The sequence below is a fragment of the Poromitra crassiceps genome (genome assembly GCF_964638095.1).
Source record: "Poromitra crassiceps genome assembly, chromosome: 1".
NCBI classification, from domain to species: Eukaryota; Metazoa; Chordata; class Actinopteri; order Beryciformes; family Melamphaidae; genus Poromitra; species Poromitra crassiceps.
In genome coordinates this window covers 67,109,908-67,129,022 of record NC_139623.1, presented here as the reverse complement: position 1 = coordinate 67,129,022, position 19,115 = coordinate 67,109,908, and the positions used below count along the sequence as shown (strand labels likewise).

General features: G+C 47.4%; 1 protein-coding gene across 1 annotated transcript in view; it reads right to left on the bottom strand.

The window, feature by feature from the left end:
* zufsp (zinc finger containing ubiquitin peptidase 1) overlaps positions 1–19,115 on the bottom strand; it is a gene marked incomplete at its 5' end in the record, with an annotated part of 57,983 nt that overhangs the window by 25,726 nt on the left and 13,142 nt on the right. The window contains 3 exons of the mRNA XM_083647214.1: positions 16,412–16,580; positions 18,078–18,187; positions 18,464–18,574. Of these exons, the coding sequence (XP_083503340.1) occupies positions 16,412–16,580; positions 18,078–18,187; positions 18,464–18,574 (390 nt within the window). The remainder of the gene's footprint in view (positions 1–16,411; positions 16,581–18,077; positions 18,188–18,463; positions 18,575–19,115) is intronic.

Genomic DNA, 19,115 nt, shown 5'->3' with positions numbered 1-19,115 from the left:
TCTGTCTGTGTGGTGTCTGTCTGGGCGGTGTCTGTCTGTGTGGTGTCTGTATTTTGTGATGGAAGTGATGTCACTCGGGCAGTTGTGTGTGTGTGTGTGTGTGTGTGTGTATATGTATGTGAATAGATAACAACTAGCAACTATTAGAATAGTCACTACTACTGTAGGCCCATAGGCGGCGCTATTAACACGTTCATTGCCAACGACGTATTGATACGTCAAGCAGAATCCAACCGTTGACTGCCAGCGACGTATTGATACGTCAAAAAAATCGTTTTTTTTTTTTTGACGGTGGATCGTTGATCTGGCCCTTTTGCATCTTCTATTATACTGTTAGAGCCGCCAGGCGTGTGCAATCCATTCCGCCGACCCACTGAGTAGCGACGGTGCTCAGACTATTGAGTAGGGGTGTCACAATATATCGTCCCACGAAATTTCGCGATAGTAAAACGTCACGATATGTATCGTTGAGATGAAATCTCATATCGCAAAAAAAAAAAAAAAAAAAAAAAAAAAAATAGACTAAGAAACGTCTTTGTTTGTTGAAGTTCAATGTGTGGAAAGTAGTTCAGTTGAACAAGTCTCTGAAGAGACACATGAGAAGTTATACAGGAGAGAAACCATTCAATTGAGTTTCTGGCAAAACTGTTTACTTGACAGGAAAAACTGAAGATGCATAAAAAATAGATTAAGAAAAGTCTTGTTGTTTGAGTTTGAAGAAAAACTGAAGATGCATAATGAGAATTTATACTGCTGAGAAACCTTTTAGTTCAAAGTAAATCTAAGTGACGGTGTAACTCATTCTATTTCAAGATAAGCCTTATCTCCATTCTCATGTTTTTTCTAGTTGTTATTGTAATAACAATTTCCCACAACAGCATGTTTTGTATTTGTGCATTTCAAATAAAATACTACTTTTCCAGTCATATATTGTCATTATTCAAGTTTAAAAAAATATTGTTAAAATCGTATCGTATCGTATCGTTATCGTGAACCCAGTATCGTGATACGTATCGTATCGTGAACTGAGTGTATCGTGACACCCCTACTATTGAGTGTTGTTTGGCCAGAAACGCACGCATTCCAGCTGAGCTCAACCGAGGACCCAGAAGCGAACGAGCCTCATTCTCATACTGTAGGCGAAAACCTTTCACACGGGCGCACGGCGGTGGGGGGTTCCAAAGGTGGACTGGGTGGAAAGCACACTTTGAAGCGCGCAGCATAAAGCCTAGAGTCACACAAGGCTTCGTCAAAGCTCTCAACCGAAAATCCAAGAACGGATTAAGCCACATCCACGCTCGCCGACGAGGGGCCGCCAGAGAGGGAGGCTGCTGCTCACTGCTCAGACAGGCAGGAGAGACTGGCTTGTGACTGACAAACGCTGCTGAAATCCACCAGACACGCCCACGGAGGGAGGAGTTGTAAGGAGAGGGGGTGCGGGTGCTGCTATGGAGGAAATTACTGTTCAGAACTATATTGTTTATGTCTGATGTCTCACTGATGCCAAAAATAAATGGTTAAAGTGACTGTTTGATATTGAATTTCACAAAACTGCGATTATCTCAGCTTTTTGTCTCAGACGCTGAAACCATGCTGTACTCAACGGCTAATATCTACATAACTACTAACTCTACAAACTAACTCTTTTAGACAGAGAAAGCACACATTCTATTAGTACTTTTGTGAACTTTGTGTTGACAAACTCCAAGCAGAAAATTATCCTTGGCTCTTGTAAAATGAGCCAGAATCCTCAAAAAAACCCTCTGGCAAAAGCTACCTACAGTAAAAAAAAAAGGCTGGCAGTGAATGTGTTAAGAGGCAAAATGATCACTGAAAAAAATCTTGATGATCTGTAGTGGAGGAGACTCTAGTTCCGGCTGGCAGCAGCACTATGCAGGCAGGAGTGTGTCTCTGACCTCCTGGTACAAATCTCACTCTCAATAAGCTGAATTTGGCAGCCCAGGGAAATCAATCTACATAGGCATATTACAAGATTAACTCATTGAGTGCCATGGACGAGTATGTTCGTCATTTCGTTTAGTAACGTAGAGTGCCAAGGACGAGTATGTTCGTCAATTGCGTTTTTTGACGGTGGGACGTGGATCAAAGCATCAGGCATCTCCTGTACAAATATGGGAGCTATTGAAGGTGTATAACCTATTTTACGGACTCATTAGGCGGCGACAGTGCTCTCCAGATTAAAGAAAGGTCCGGAAAACTGCAGGAAAAAGCCGTGATCAAAGAGAAACCGATGCATGCTGCAGCCAGAGCCATATAGATTGCTCTGTCTGCAGCTGACGTTGGCTGCGAACATAAGTCAATCCGCGCCCACAACTGAGCTCCTCTGCCTCTGTCTGTCTGTCTGCATATAGTTTCTCCACACGATTACCCGCCAGAAAGGCAGCACCCGACGCGGAAGGGCCAAACGTTTCCCTGCAGTCCCGTTTGGCATTTCCTTGTCGCGCTGGGAGCCGCCCGGGAGCCGCCCGGCGCAAAAACGGAGGCTCCGAAAATAGACTGGGTGCGTGTGGGGAGGAGTTTGCAGCTGAGGGGGGGAGAGGGGGGTGGGGCACGCAGGCTCCACAGAACTACACCACGTCACTACATCAGAAAATATTAGCTAGAGTCAGTGAATGTGCTTGAAATGCTTCATTTCACAAAAGGCTGAATATCTCAGCTTATAATTTTAAACCTGTCTTTTTGCTCAAAACAGCCTATTTTCTCCGGCTCATAACTAAAGAACGGAAAATGGTATCAATAAACTTTTTTTTGCAGATGATAGAATAGAGTCTCCTCCTCCTTGACCACCAAAATCTAATCAGATCATCCTTGAGCCTAAGTGAATGTTTAAGGTGAATCTGATGAAATTCCGTCCAGGCGTTCCTCAGATATCGCATTAACAAGCTTGAAAATGGCGTTCGAGAGGTCACAGTGACCTTGACCTTTGACCACCAAAATCTAATCAGATCATCCTTGAGCCTATGTGAATGTTTAAGGCGAATCTGATGAAATTCCGTCCAGGCGTTCCTCAGATATCGCGTTAACAAGCTTGAAAATGGCATTCGAGAGGTCACAGTGACCTTGACCTTTGACCTTTGACCACCAAAATCTAATCAGATCATCCTTGAGCCTAAGTGAATGTTTAAGGTGAATCTGATGAAATTCCGTCCAGGCGTTCCTCAGATATCGCGTTAACAAGCTTGAAAATGGCGTTGGAGAGGTCACAGTGACCTTGACCTTTGACCTTTGACCACCAAAATCTAATCAGATCATCCTTGAGCCTAAGTGAATGTTTAAGGCGAATCTGATGAAATTCAGTCCAGGCGTTCCTCAGATATCGCGTTAACAAGCTTGAAAATGGCGTTCGAGAGGTCACAGTGACCTTGACCTTTGACCTTTGACCACCAAAATCTAATCAGATCATCCTTGAGCCTAAGTGAATGTTTAAGGCGAATCTGATGAAATTCCATGCAGGCGTTCCTCAGATATCGCGTTAACAAGCTTGAAAATGGCGTTCGAGAGGTCACAGTGACCTTGACCTTTGACCTTTGACCACCAAAATCTAATCAGATCATCCTTGAGCCTAAGTGAATGTTTAAGGCGAATCTGATGAAATTCCGTCAAGGCGTTCCTCAGATATGGCGTTAACAAACATCCGTACGGACGGACATCCGTACGGATGGCCGTACGGACGGACAACCCGGATCCATAATGCCTTCGGCCTGGCTTCGCCGGCGGAGGCATAAAAAGGCTCAATCCAAGGATTCTCACTGCAGGAAACAGTCAAAACAGGCTTTTACCATGTGCGTAATTACGCAGCATGGGTCACAGGCAGACAGACGTTGGATGATTTGGATGTTTTTTACAAAGAATAATTTTGAATTATTTTAAAATTAATACTTATAATTGGACCATAATAGCGTACATTTCAAACAAAATGTTGTATGTAATATAGTCTAACTATACTCTTCTCCTCTGTAGTTCCCCGGTGGTGGAACGACTTATCAAACTCCATCTGATCTGCTGAGTCTCTCTCTATCTTTAAGAAGAGACTCCAGACCTGCAGCTCTTTCACCTCTGTTGTTGTCTTCTGACTAGATCATTGCTTGTGTTGTATAAAGGTCAGATGTGGATAAAAGCATCTGCTAACGGTGCAGCCACACTTGCCAATTGAGCTCGTCCTAGGTCCTACCCTACCCTTCCTGTCCTCTTCCGCTTCCTCTCTACCACCAATTTTCAAAGAAGCAAAGTAAATCTAGCAGCAGCTAGCTTGGGAGTTAGCTGCTGCTTCCGGGTTTCCACTCCCACCAAGCGACGAGCGTCCATACAGCCAGGCGTCAGCATGCGTCAAACGGCGCGCAAGTGTGGCTGCAGCGTAAAGGCTGAATTATACTCGACCAAGCTCGTTGGGGGTGGGGCCCCGCGAGTCTCCGTGCAGACCCCGCGCTGGGGTTGATGCCATTATACTCAGAAAGTGATCAGCATGTATTGTACAATGGTAAATAGTGAGAACAGCCCGTGGAAAAGTCGCAATGAAACGCTATTATGTGCAGTACTGAGTGCGCTTTCACTCTCAAACGACCCCACATCAGCACATAAAGGAATCACCAAACTTGTTTTTACTGAAAGCCGTTTTACTTCTCAGCCCTGATTGCCTACTCTGTGATGCTTTTAATCTCTCTCAATAATGCTCTCAACACAACACATTTACTTGGTGAAATGACTAAAAATGAACAGTTGCAAATCAAAGTTTAGCCTACCACATGGGTCAAGAAATGTGGTGAAAACACAGCTCAGTGTTCAGGGCTCAGTGGCTTGAAAGCGGCCATGTTTGGAGAGCAGCTCGCGCTGTTAGAAAAAAAATCATGCACAAGGCGAGCGCCCGACGGAGCTAGCGAATAACCACGGCCAACAAATTTACGTCATTTGACGCGCCCGGCCCGCGCTCCACCCACGCGCCCTTCACGGCAGGGTGAGCATAATTCAAGCTTAAGTGTGGCTGCAGCGTAAGTGTGGCTGCAGCGTAAGTGTGGCTGCAGCGTAACACCGGGATTGCACTGGTTGCATTTGCGTTGCGTTGCGGCTGTTCTCCGGTTTTGCTACGTGCTCTGTGCTCCGCCAACACTAACCGGCTGCATGCAGAGCACGTCACGGCGCCGCTCCGCCAGACAGCTGGAGTGACGAGACCGACAGGTTCTCACGGTAAAATCGCGCGAGACAATTTGTATGTTTCATTTTTTTCATTTATTTATTTATTTCACAGGGACAGTGCATATTAATAAACAGTGTGTGTTAACAAACACCATAAATATGCCAGAGTTAGCCCGGGGGCTAGTTTACATCTGTAGTCCCTGGCCAGGTGTAAAGATGGCATCCTAAAAACAAAAGACAAGTTTACAATAATAATAATAATAGACATGCAGTAAGGTAGATACAGTACAAACTGCAAGACAACGTTACAGCAGCACCGCAGACATAGTTACTGTAGCGACAGAAGACAGCAGCACCATATGAGGACATGCAGACATGTGCAGCACAACACAATGGGGCACACAGAATAGTTTCCTAAACTAATGCGGACAGATTTGGTGACTTAGTAACCATGTCCTTAATGCTCTGGAAAAAGACCTGTAGGTGGTAAGTTCTCTAATATGGACTGGTATAACATTCCATTCATGTGCGGCTATAGTTGAGAAGGCTGACTGACTGAAGGCGGATTTTCTTAGGGGGATGATGCAGTTTCCTTTAGTGACTCCTCTTGTAATATGGTTAGTGTTAGGTCGTTGGCTAACAAACACACTGAGTGGGGGAGGAGCCATGTCATGAATAATTTTGTAAATGAGACATATGTTTGCATGTTTGATCAGGTTTTCCCAGCTCAAAAGGTTGTGTTTCTCTAATATGCTGCAGTGATGAAAGCGGATTGGTTTCTTGTCAAGGGTTTTCATGGTTTGTTTGTATAGTGTTTCTACAAGTCTCAAGGTAGAACTACTTACCTGTGACCAGCTTGTTAGACAGTAGGTTATGTGCGATATGATCATGGCATTCATGTACAGTCTAGCAGCCTCAGTTGACATGCAGTTCCTTATGAAACGAAAGTTTGCTAGGCTGTACTTGACTCTGTTGCATACCTTCTTGACCTGAGTTTTAAAGGAGAGATTGGAGTCTATCACAATCCCGAGATATTTAAATTATTTTACAACTTCTAGTTTTTGTCCAAGTACAAGTATGTGTGGCTCAACGGTATTGCTAGTTTTCTTTGTGAAGTACATGCTAGTGGTCTTTGAAACATTTAATTTTAGACAGCAGTGGTTTAACCATTCAGTGACATGGGTCATTGCATTAGATAAGATGGAGGCAGCTAGGTCTTTTGTTTTGCTGTGAACAAATATGACATCAGCGTACATTTGGATTTCTATCCCATGGCATACTGATGGCAGATCGTTTATGTATAGACCAAAGAAAATAGGGCCCAATATGGATCCCTGTGGGACGCCAGTGGAGGAACTTAGAGCAGTAGACTGGTGGTTGTAGATTCTGACAGTTTGGGATCGATCAGAAAGATAAGAGTCTACCCACTTAAGGGTGTCTGGAGAGAAATTAAAGGTGGCTAACTTGGAGAGCAGGACAGCGTGGTTTACAGTGTCAAAAGCTTTCCTAAGATCTAAGAACACAGCCCCAACGACCCCTCCCTTGTCCAACATTGATTTGACCTTTTCTATAAAGAAGCAGTTTGCTGTCTCTGTAGAGTGTTTGGCTCTGAATCCAAATTGCATTGGATGTAGAGAAAATTTGCTGTTATTCAGATGGAAAGTTAATTGCTCTGCAACCCATTTCTCTGCTATCTTTGATACTGCTGGTAGGATACTGATAGGCCTGTAGTTGCAGGTGATGAGAGGATTGCCAGATTTAAAAATTGGTGTTACAATGGCTGTTTTCCAAGCACTTGGGAAAACTCCCTGAGAAAAGGACAAGTTTAGTATATTTGTGAGTGGAAAGACTAATGATGTGCTTAGATCTTTAAGCATGGCAGTGTCCATCTCATGCACGTCCTTAGCTTTTGATGTTTTAAGCTTGTTGATTATTCTTAGCACGTCTGTCTCAAGAATATTTCTTATGTGAAAAGGTGGCTCAGCGACATCTAGTGGGAGGGATAGTGGCTGCAATGGAGCAGGCCTAGTGTTTGTTTGAGTTACAAAGCTCTGTGCGATAGTGGCCACTGAGTCAATAAAATAGTGGTTAAAAACCTTTGCAATTGCGACTGGGTCCTTTGAGAGGTTACCATTGATTTCAAGTTCCATTTGTCTTTCTACTTTGTGATGTTGACCTGTCAGTTTCTTGATTTGCTCCCATATTAGTTTACTATTACCTCTTGCTTCACTAATTATGTTTATAAAAAAGTTGGCTTTGGCCTTTCTTAGCCCCTGTATTACTTTGTTCCTTAACATAGTAAATCTGAGTTTGTCATTTTGTAGTTTCGTTTTGAGAGCTGATTTCAGGGCAAGATCTCGCTCTTTCATCAGTTTTAGTATGTTCACATTGAGCCATGGTAGGCTACTTTTCTCCCTTCCTTTATGTTGGATGTCTCTAGTATGTTGTTTTATTGTGTTTTGAATTATGCCTAGTAGAGCCTGACTGTCTTCTTCTAGGTTTACCCCTGAGAGCAGATCATTCCATTTTAATGCCAGTATGGCATCTTTGAAGTTTTGAAGCTAATTTTGAGGGATTTTACTGGATACAGGCCTTCTGGCAGCATGAGACTTGAAACGTTTACTAGTTAGTTTTCTAGTTACCAGTGTTAGATTGTGATCGGATAGTCCAGTTATCATGTTAAATGATTTCATTATTCGTTCTGGTCTGCTACTGAAAACCAAATCTATCTGGGTTTTGGTAGAGTTTGTGATTCTGGTAGGACCCTCGATTAGCTGTGACAGGTCAAATCTGTCTGTGATCTGTTTGAGGTTTTTCCTCGTCAGTTTATCCTCCCAGTTGATATTAAAATCTCCCATAAGAATAATCTCTTTCTTGAAATTGCACATTTTTAACATATCACAAAACTTCTCATAAAAATCATTTTTTGATGATGGTGGGCGATATAGTACAATAAGCACAAAGGACATTTCTGGTGATAGTGTTACATTCAGACCAATACATTCCAAGTCATTGTCATCGGGCCATTTGATTTCGTTGCATTGAATAGACTCTTTAATGTGGATCAGGACCCCGCCTCCTTTTGTTTTCAGCCTATCTCTTCTAAAGAACTTGTAGCCTGGTATAATTAGTGCTGCTGGTGGCGAGTTTTGGTGAAGCCAAGTTTCAGTCAGACATAGAAAATCCAAATTCGAGTCTCTAAGAAGGTGATGAATTTGATCAACTTTGGATTTGATGCTGCGAATATTTAAATGTCCACCTAGGAGTCCCTTTGGTTTAGCTTGAGAGCACCAGATTACTTTGGAGTGGTTGACAGTTTGGAAAAAGTTCCACTTTCGGTTTTTTTTAATTGCTGGATTTATTTTAGGATTTATCCTCTCTGTTAGTGGAGGTCCTGAGTTACTGCACGGTCGCCTGCAGGGGGAGCTAGCTGGAGAAACAGTGGTTGCGACAGTGGTAGAAGGTTCCCGCAAGGAAGAGTGTTTAATTTTGTCTGTGCCATTGATATTATTTAAGTTGACACTAACAACACTGGGTTGTGATTTTGTTGGACAACACTCCAACAAAAATAATAGATTATTGTTATGGGGTCCATGTATAGGTGGTTGAATAGTAATATGGACCAGATTATTATATATAATTCCATTTGGTCTGGATCTATGACGGGACAGGCGTGTTAAGTGCGGACTGATAGCAGCAATACAATGCAGTTTATCCATACATTTACCTGGCCGCGAGGCGGAACTAATCTGAATTGACGGGACGGGGGAGGTAAACTGGTTGCAACCGGAAGTGACCAGTAACAGACATGCAGTGGTTGACAGTCAAGCTAAGGGGTATTTTCGGATTGTGTAGAGCAAATTATCTGATAAGTTGCGTGAACCTAGGTCACTGGGGTGAATGCCATCACGGCGGAAGAAAGCTGGGCGTTTCCAGAATAGATTGAAATTGTCAACAAAGGCTACTTTGCGGTCTGCACAGGTCATCTGCAGCCAGGAGTGGAGACTGAGTGTGCTGAAACGGCCCGCACCACGGTTGAGTGGGGGGAGGGGACCTGAGATGAACGTGCGTTTTCCATGGATTGAAAGGGAGTCAAGAAGGTCTTTGAAGTCCTTGTAAAGTATTTCGGAGGACTGCATGGGAATGTCATTGCAGCCGACATGCACGACAACATTTTGGGCGAGTGGGTGATCGGCCAGAATGCTGGGGATAAATACAATGCTGGGATAAATACAATGACAAACAGGCAGAAGATCATTGTTCCCAGCTGGAGAAGCAGAGGAGGGGTGGACTTGCTTGGTGTTGTCCTTGTAAAAAGGATGTGTCGTGTGTGGCACCCCAGTGCCTCTGATAGAGGGAAATAGACCACAGCAGCGACCCTTCCCCCGAACCAGGCCACTGGGGAAGGTAATGGAGGACAGGTACCTCCCTAATTACCTGCTCACATGCTGGAACAGGAACAGGTGAGCTGCATCAGCAATTAACCATTGGGCTTTTAAGCCGAGGGCAAACAGAAAGGAGAGGAGAGACTCAGGACGACGGTGCTGGTGAAGGAGCTCTCCACCTGCCCCCTGGATGAACAGCGAGCTAAACCCTCCGGGTCGTGAGTAGAGAGCAACATGCTGAAGATTGTTTCATGTACTAATTATTGAAGATTGTTTAAAGAGCTACATGCTGAAGATTGCTTAAAGAGCTACATGCTGAAGATTGTTTAAAGAGCTACACGCTGAAGATTGTTTAACGAGCTACAGGCTGAAGATTGTTTAAAGAGCTACACGCTGAAGATTGTTTAAAGAGCTAGAGGCTGAAGATTGTTTAAAGAGCTATGTGCTGAAGGCCCACAGCCAGTGCCTGGCCTAACCCCCCTATAACCAACCCTCTCTCTGTTCTGCTCTCTCTCTCTTCAGGCCGAGTGAAGCCAGTACCCCGGACGGGAAGAACCTATGTTGCCTTATGTCCCCACCCCCACTCCCCTGTTAATAAATATACGATTCTTTTTGGAACTTAAACTGGACTGTGGCTCTACTTATTGCTAATTGTTGCTTGAACTTAGCTCTCGCTAGGCCAGGCTCCCCACATATGGTGGAGAATGCAGGCAACCTGAGCCAGCGCCATTGAAGTTCAAACAAACAATTAGAAATAAGAAAAAAAAAAAAAAAAAAAAAATGGATGGAGCTGTTAATGCCCTCCTGCAGGGGCAGGCGGCGCTTCAGGAAGCCCTAACTGAGCTCTGTAAAGCCACTCAAGCTACGCCATCGACAGTAAACCCCAGGGGGTTGCTCACCAAATTAACGGGAGATGATGATGTCGAGGCCTATTTGGAAGTGTTTGAGAGGACGGCCCAGCGAGAGAAATGGCCCTTTCCAGACTGGGGAGGAATCCTGGCCCCGTTCCTGACGGGGGAAGCGCAGAAGGCCTGCCGGGACTTATCTGGGACAGAGGCCGCAGACTATAAACTCCTCAAAACGGCGATCCTGGCCCAGTATGGCTACAGTCTTCCAGCAAGGGCCCAGCGGTTTCACCAGTGGTCGTATGATGCAAGCCTGCCAGCACGGGCTCAAGTAGCCAGCCTGAAACGCCTAGCCCGGAGTTGGCTAGTAGAGGGAGACGGCCCCACCCTCATGGAGCGGCTAGTACTCGACCGGTGTGTGCGAGCCCTCCCCCAAGATGCTAAGAGGTATGTGGCACAACAAGGCCCGGGGAGCCTGGAGGTCTTGGTAGCCCTACTGGAGAATCATCAGGTCACGGGTGAGATGATGCGGTCTACCCGACGGGATTCCCCACGAGGGGCCATGGGGCCAACCGAGCACGAGAGGGAAGCTCCACGAGAACTGACACAACCCAGGCTGGCCCGGCTTCAACCTGAGCGGCGAAGACCAGGGAGTGACCGTGATACTCGGCGGTGCTTTTCCTGCGGAAAGGAGGGCCACCTCTCCTGGAGCTGCCCCGGCCGAGAGGAGAGTATGCCAACGGAGGGAACCTCAGGGGGCCCCACCCATGCCTGTCACTACCTCACCACCTGCTGGGCCCATGAAGATATCCAGCCACCCATGTTTCCAGTGAAAGTGGCTGGGAGGGACACTGAGGCGCTACTTGACTCCGGAAGCATGATCTCCCTGGTTCGGCCTGAGTTTGCAGGAACTCCAACGGGTGAGTCCATTGCGGTCTCTTGTATTCATGGGGATGTTAGGAACTATCCGACTGCTGACATCACCCTACATACCCCCCGGGGCCCGTGTAATATAACCGTGGGAGTGGTCGAAAAACTCCCGGTGCCAGTCCTGGTGGGGAGAGACTGCCCGGTGTTCCGCCAGTACTGGGAGGAAGGCCCAGCGCGTGGGGCAAAGAGTTCGGCTGGGCGTAGGAGAAGTCGCCGGAGAAGTGGGGCTCCTCAACCGGTCTGGGCAGCGGTCAGGGGCGAAACCAGCCCAGCTCCCCCAGAGACCTCTTCCGATGAGCATGACGAACCCCTGGGGGCTGAAACCACGGCTACGGCAGACGAGGCCCCAGCGGTACCAAGGCTAGAGGGGAGCGTAACCGGGTCGGAGGAAGTCTTCTCGGAGTTCCCCCAGGCCGAGTTGCCCACCCAGGGGAGTCCAGGGCGATATGGAACGGCCCAGCTGCTAGACCCCAACCTGGCGCAAGCATGGAGAGATGTCGTGGAAGTGGAGGGAGTCCCACAAGACACGGTGAGTGAAGTCACCCATCCACACTTCATGATAAGAGCCGGACTATTGTATCGTGTTGTCAAAGTACGGGAAGAAATATGCGAACAGCTGTTGGTCCCTAAACCCTATGTGTCCAAGGTGCTGTACCTCGCCCACTCCCATGTCCTGGGGGCACACCTGGGGGCGGAGAAGACTTACGACCGCATCGTGAGCCGTTTCTTCTGGCCCGGGGTAAAGCGAGCAGTTCAGGACTACTGCCGACACTGCGCAGAGTGTCAGAAGACCGGGCCGAAGGTGACGTATCGTAACCCGTTGATCCCTCTGCCAATAATCGAAACCCCTTTCAGCAGGATCGCCATGGACATCGTCGGACCCCTGCCGAAGTCCAGCCGAGGACACCGATACCTCCTGGTGATCCTGGACTATGCCACCCGCTACCCAGAGGCAATTCCTCTGCGGGCCGCCACTGGGAAGGCGATTGCCCGTGAACTGCTCATGCTCTTCAGCCGGGTAGGGATTGCCAATGAAATTTTGACGGACCAAGGGTCCTGTTTCATGTCGGGTTTAATGAAAGAGATGTGCAAGTTGCTGAAAGTAAAACAGCTGAGGACCTCCGTCTACCACCCTCAGACGGACGGCCTTGTAGAAAGATTTAACCGTACCCTAAAGCAGATGTTGCGCAAGGTCATTGAGGTGGATGGGAAAAATTGGGACCAATTATTACCATATGTCCTTTTTGCCGTCCGAGAGGTTCCTCAGAGCTCGACAGGGTTCTCACCCTTCGAGCTGCTGTATGGTCGGAGGCCACGAGGGCTGCTGGATCTGGCAAAGGAGACCTGGGAGCAGCAACCGTCCCCCCACCACTCTGTCATCGAACATGTGGAACAGATGCAGCAACGGATGTCTCAGGTATGGCCCCTGGTTCGGGAACACATGCAGAAGGCCCAGGTGGCCCAGGCCAGGGTGTACAACCGAGGCGCCCAGGTCAGAGAGTTCCAACCAGGAGACAAGGTGATGGTTTTGATACCCACCAACGAGTGTAAATTCTTGGCTAAGTGGCACGGACCCTATGAGGTGATGGAGCGCATCGGCCTCGTCAACTATAAGGTCCGACAGCCAGGCAGAAGAAAAACCCAGCAGAACTACCATATCAACCTGTTGAAACAGTGGTTTGAACCCCCGGGGCCTCCAATGCATGCCCTTTCTGTCCAGGTGGAGGTCCCAGCTGAACCAGAAATAAAAAGGGGAGAGAATCTCTCCTCCCGCCAGAATCAAGAGCTAACGGAGTTGCTGCACCGAAACCGAGAGGTGTTTTCGGACCTACCCGGGCGGACATCAGTTATCGCCCATGACATCGTGACAGAGCCAGGCAAGAAGGTGAGGCTACGGCCCTACCGTATTCCCGAGGCTCGGCGGGAAGCCGTCAAGGTGGAGGTGAGAAAGATGTTAGAGCTGGGGGTGATAGAGGAATCGAACAGTGCTTGGAGCAGCCCCATTGTGCTTGTCCCCAAGCCAGATACCTCCCTCAGGTTCTGCAATGATTTTCGTAAACTCAATGAGATTTCACTGTTTGATGCTTACCCCATGCCCAGAGTCGATGAGCTGCTCGAGAGGTTGGGACCAGCCCGGTTCATCAGCACGCTAGACCTGACCAAAGGGTACTGGCAGGTGCCCTTGACCCCACGGGCTAAGGAGAAAACGGCCTTCTCTACTCCGGAGGGCCTGTTCCAGTACACCGTCATGCCATTCGGAGTCCACGGAGCTCCGGCCACCTTCCAAAGGTTGATGGACAAGGTCCTGCGGCCTCATCAAGCCTATGCTGCGGCCTACTTGGATGATGTGGTGATCCACAGCAGTAACTGGAAGGACCACTTGACTCGGCTGGATGGGGTACTGAGGGCCCTCGGCGAGGCGGGCCTGAAGGCCAATGCTGCCAAATGTCGGTTGGCCTTGGAAGAAGCCGACTACCTGGGATACACAGTCGGTCGAGGGAATGTCAAACCTCAGGCAAGGAAGGTGGAGGCCATCACTACCTGGCCCCAACCCCAAACCAAAAGGCAAGTGAAAACCTTTTTGGGCTTGGTGGGGTATTATCGACAGTTCATTCCCAACTTTGCCACGATGGCAGCCCCTCTTCATGAACTGACCCGGAAGAACCTGTCAAACCAGGTAAAGTGGACAGCAGAGGCAGAGGCCGCCTTCCTGTCCCTTCGACAGACTCTCTGTGGGGAACCGATTTTGACAACCCCAGATTTTTCAAAACCATTTCTCTTACAGACCGATGCCTCGGAGGTGGGTGTTGGTGCCGTATTGTCCCAGATCCAGGATGGAGCGGAACACCCCCTCACCTACATTAGCCGTAAGCTTTTAAGCCATGAGAAGAACTACGCAACGGTGGAAAAAGAGTGTCTGGCAGTCAGGTGGGCAATGGAAAAACTGAAGTATTATTTATTGGGCAGAAAGTTCACCCTCGTCACAGATCATGCCCCGTTAAAATGGATGTCTGTGAACAAAGAGAAGAATGCTCGTGTAACCCGTTGGTTTTTGGAGCTGCAGAACTTCCACTTTCAGGTGGAGCATCGGGCCGGGAGACTCCATGGGAATGCGGATGCCTTGTCAAGGAGGGAGGACTGTCTATGGACCAGCGCTCCCTGCAGTGGCGTGGAGCTGGGGAGAGGGATATGTGGCACCCCAGTGCCTCTGATAGAGGGAAATAGACCACAGCAGCGACCCTTCCCCCGAACCAGGCCACTGGGGAAGGTAATGGAGGACAGGTACCTCCCTAATTACCTGCTCACATGCTGGAACAGGAACAGGTGAGCTGCATCAGCAATTAACCATTGGGCTTTTAAGCCGAGGGCAAACAGAAAGGAGAGGAGAGACTCAGGACGACGGTGCTGGTGAAGGAGCTCTCCACCTGCCCCCTGGATGAACAGCGAGCTAAACCCTCCGGGTCGTGAGTAGAGAGCAACATGCTGAAGATTGTTTCATGTACTAATTATTGAAGATTGTTTAAAGAGCTACATGCTGAAGATTGCTTAAAGAGCTACATGCTGAAGATTGTTTAAAGAGCTACACGCTGAAGATTGTTTAACGAGCTACAGGCTGAAGATTGTTTAAAGAGCTACACGCTGAAGATTGTTTAAAGAGCTAGAGGCTGAAGATTGTTTAAAGAGCTATGTGCTGAAGGCCCACAGCCAGTGCCTGGCCTAACCCCCCTATAACCAACCCTCTCTCTGTTCTGCTCTCTCTCTCTTCAGGCCGAGTGAAGCCAGTACCCCGGACGGGAAGAACCTATGTTGCCTTATGTCCCCACCCCCACTCCCCTGTTAATAAATATACGATTCTTTTTGGAACTTAAACTGGACTGTGGCTCTACTTATTGCTAATTGTTGCTTGAACTTAGCTCTCGCTAGGCCAGGCTCCCCACACGTGTCATATATTATTTTGTGGTTTTCCACTTCAATTATGAACTTTTCCTCATACATGTTTGTCCTCTGGCTTGATATTGAATGCTGTAAACACCTCTGCCCTGTTGATTTCATGCCTGGCTCCGCCCAACTTGCTGCAGCTTTGCTCCGTCATCCGTGAAAAATAGAAGCCTTGCGTATTTCTTTCGGAGAGCTCTGGATCGTCGGAGCTGGGACGGAGTAGACACGCAACGCAGCAGAGTAGGTGGGAGTTGACACAATGATTAGAGTGGAAACGTATCGGCTCCGATGCCGTACCGCAGCGCAGACGGACCGAACACGGACCTAGTGGAATGTAGGCGTAAGTGTGGCTGCACTGTAAGTGTGGCTGCAGCGTAAGTGTGGCTGCAGCGTAAGTGAAATTGTAACATTGTAACTAAAAATTCATTCTGCATCTTATTTCCTTTTGTTTGGGGTGTGCCAGCTGCCTCTTTGAGTGGCACAGGCACACACAACCGTGGCTACGCCAGAGGATTTGTGATGGAAGTGATGTCACTCGGGCAGGCAACTTCAGGTCGCCATTGTAAATAAGAATTTGTTCTTAATGACTTACCTGGTTAAATAAAGGTTAAATAAAAATAAAACTGATCTTTATACTACTAGTGGACCCGTGGGAGTCGGACCCCCCCACCTAATTTAAAAACCTGTCTCCGTCAGGAGGGTGGCAGGGGTCCTCTTTACACTCGCTCGCTCACACCTCGCTCACTCACTCTCTCACACACACACACACACACACACACACACACACACACACACACACACACACACACACACACACACACACACACGCACACACACAGAAACTTAAAACAAGCCACTCCATGCACTACTACTACGACTACCTTCTGAATCATAATATGGCCTACACATTAGCAGGCATATCAATCACAGCAGATTCTGAGGTAGAGACTGTCTTTACCAGTTATGTTTGAATATCACGCATCTGAGAGTGGCATAACACACATCAAACACACTTCGTTAGGTTTTGTTTTCTCATGGATTTGGGATTTGGGAAGGTGGTAAAAAAAAAACAATCAGCAATGGGCCTCATGTTACGAGAGGTTGAGAAGTCCTGGTGTATGCTAAAGTGTTAGCTTGGAGCAATGTGTCACATCAACATACCCTGTGTTCTGGTTCTGCCATCATCCAGCCCTGAGGACAGAGCTTCCATCATCTCTGCCCTCTTGTGGTGAAAGTCTGCGGGGGCCATGCGGCCTCGGGCCACCGCGCTCTCCATGGTCCTCTCCATCTGCCTGCGATAGCCGCCACCGCCGTCCAAACCAAACTGCTTCTGCACATACCACAAACAGTGTTAGCGAGGGTTACTTTTTAAACTACACTGAATACATGCCATCAAATGTCATTTGTAGCCTATTCTATTCCATCAGTGGTTCCCAGACTTCTCAGATCAAGTACCACTATGTCCCAAACCAAGTTTCCACAGCACCACTTCCCACTGCGGATACAAACATTTCCTCCCCATAAAATGCACTGATTTAACCATGATTTAACCAGGCAATATCATCAGCCAGCGCAAAATTGATTGGACACAACAGATAAAGATGCTTGCTGATAGAATGATGGCAGTCAGCAAGGCTCTTGAGTACCACTAGCTGGAGCCTTGCAGACCACCAGTGGTCCCCGGAACACAGTTTTGGAATCACTGCATTAGATTACTCAAGTTAAGTAACCGTCTTCTAAATAGGGCTGTGCAATAAAATCGATACGGCAATATATCGCAAAACTTTTTTCCGCAATACTGTATCGATATTTCAGAAAAATATCGTGATATATCGCCATATCGATTTCTTTGCGCATCCGTGTGTTCAGTGACACAATAAGAATACTTTTTATTTCAGTGCGTTCAGTAAGACACTCAACACTCTCAATTTGTCCACTAAGTTGCCAATATAAAGTGATGTACATATTATTACACTACCTGGGTGGTACACAGCGTGTTGTTTTTTTTAGCTCTATTTTAAAATGTTCAGTAAATTATGTACAGTATTGCAAAATATCACAATATGTATTGTATCGCAATGTATCGTGATACAATCATATCGTGAACCATGTATCGTGATATGTATCGTATCGTGAGGTCCTTGCCAAAAACCCAGCCCTACTTCTAAATACTTTTAATATTTATTTTTTCCCCCCGATTTTTTTATCCCATTTTTATCCCCCATTAGTGCTAATTTATATTTATCCTGGTTGCTGCTCCACCCTCTGCCGATCTGGGGAGAGCCGAAAACTGGCTCCATGCTTCCTCCGAGACATGGGCAGTTAGCCAGCCGCTTCTTTTCACCTGACAGGGGAAGCTTCACCGGTAGGACATAGCACGTGGGAGGATCACGCTATTCCATCGAGTTCCCCTCCCTCCGAACAGGCGCCCTTAACGACCAGAGGAGGCACCACATCAGCGACCACTTTGCATTTTTTGGTGAGGGGTTCCTATATGAAGGAAACCCCCGGGAGGCACGGGGAGAACATGCAAACTCCACACAGAAAGGCCCTTTTTGACAACCCCACCCGGGCGGTGGGCACTCGAGGACATGCGGACGGGCACGCATTCCTTCAGCGTTCACAGCGTCCCAGGTGGGAATCGAACCCAGGACCTATGAGCTGTGAGGCGACAGCGCTTACCACTGCACCACCATTCCCCCACTTCTAAATACTTTTGATTACGTTTGGAATACTTCAAAATCACCTTGCTGAGCCCATTTGCCTGAGTCACTCTGAAATGCATAACCCTCTGTGGACACAGCAGTGAGCAGTGAGCTCCACTGACCTGCAGCTTCTTGAACTCCTCCACCTCCTGCTTGGCCTCCTGCTCCCTCCTCCTCTGGTCCCCCTCCTGCTGAAGCCGTCTGGCCAGCCTCAGGTCTGAGCCAGGACTCTCTGGGCCACACAATCAAACCCATCATGTCTTACAAATATGCTTAATATGCGAATCAGTGGTTCTCACAGCTCTGGTTCTCATACCTGAGAGTAACGTTACACCATCAACTGAAAAACAGTTGACGGGGGGTGGGGGGGGGGGGGGGGGGGGGTCACGGCTCAAAAAGGTTGAGAACCACTACATCAGATCATAGTGTTGTATGTTGGCAATTGAGTGACTGTTGTGACTGTTGTGACTGTTGTGACTGTTGTGAGGGCGTGTGAAGGAATCCCTACCTGCACAGTTTGCAGCTGCACCATAGTCTAAGTGCAGCTCCACATGTTCCTGCAGTGACAAGCCATCGCCACAGACAACAGAGCACATGGGGCACTCATATCTCTCCCCTCCTGAGAAACAGTTGACAAACCTTTTGTAAGTAGAGTTATATAAAACTATCAATTAGTCTTACAGGGTTCCACACCTTAAACATCACATTCAAGGACTTTTCAAGGACATTCCAGGCCAGATTCCCTCAAATTCAAGGACCCAATACGGCCTAGTTAGAGAGACAGATCAAGGTTCATACTGTTCATACTGAAGATGTTCATAATGACAACTAGCAGCTTGACAGAAGCTCACAGAGAGGCTTGGATGTGTTAACTCCTATTCTTGCACAAAATATAGGAATTCAAGCACTTTCAATGGCCCATGTCTATTTTCGAAAACTCAAGGCATTGCTTTTTTTTCTTTTTCTCAAATTCACTGAATCCTCAGTTTCTAATCCATATGACCTTATTCCAGCTCAAATCAATACGGGCGTCCATCAAATTTAAATGCACGTCCATAATCTGGAAATCAGATAAATATTGTATCAGCGGGTTTAGCATGCTAGGCTACAGATCCACTGCTGTGCTCTGAGCGCTCAAGTCCCCGGATGTGCTTTCAACT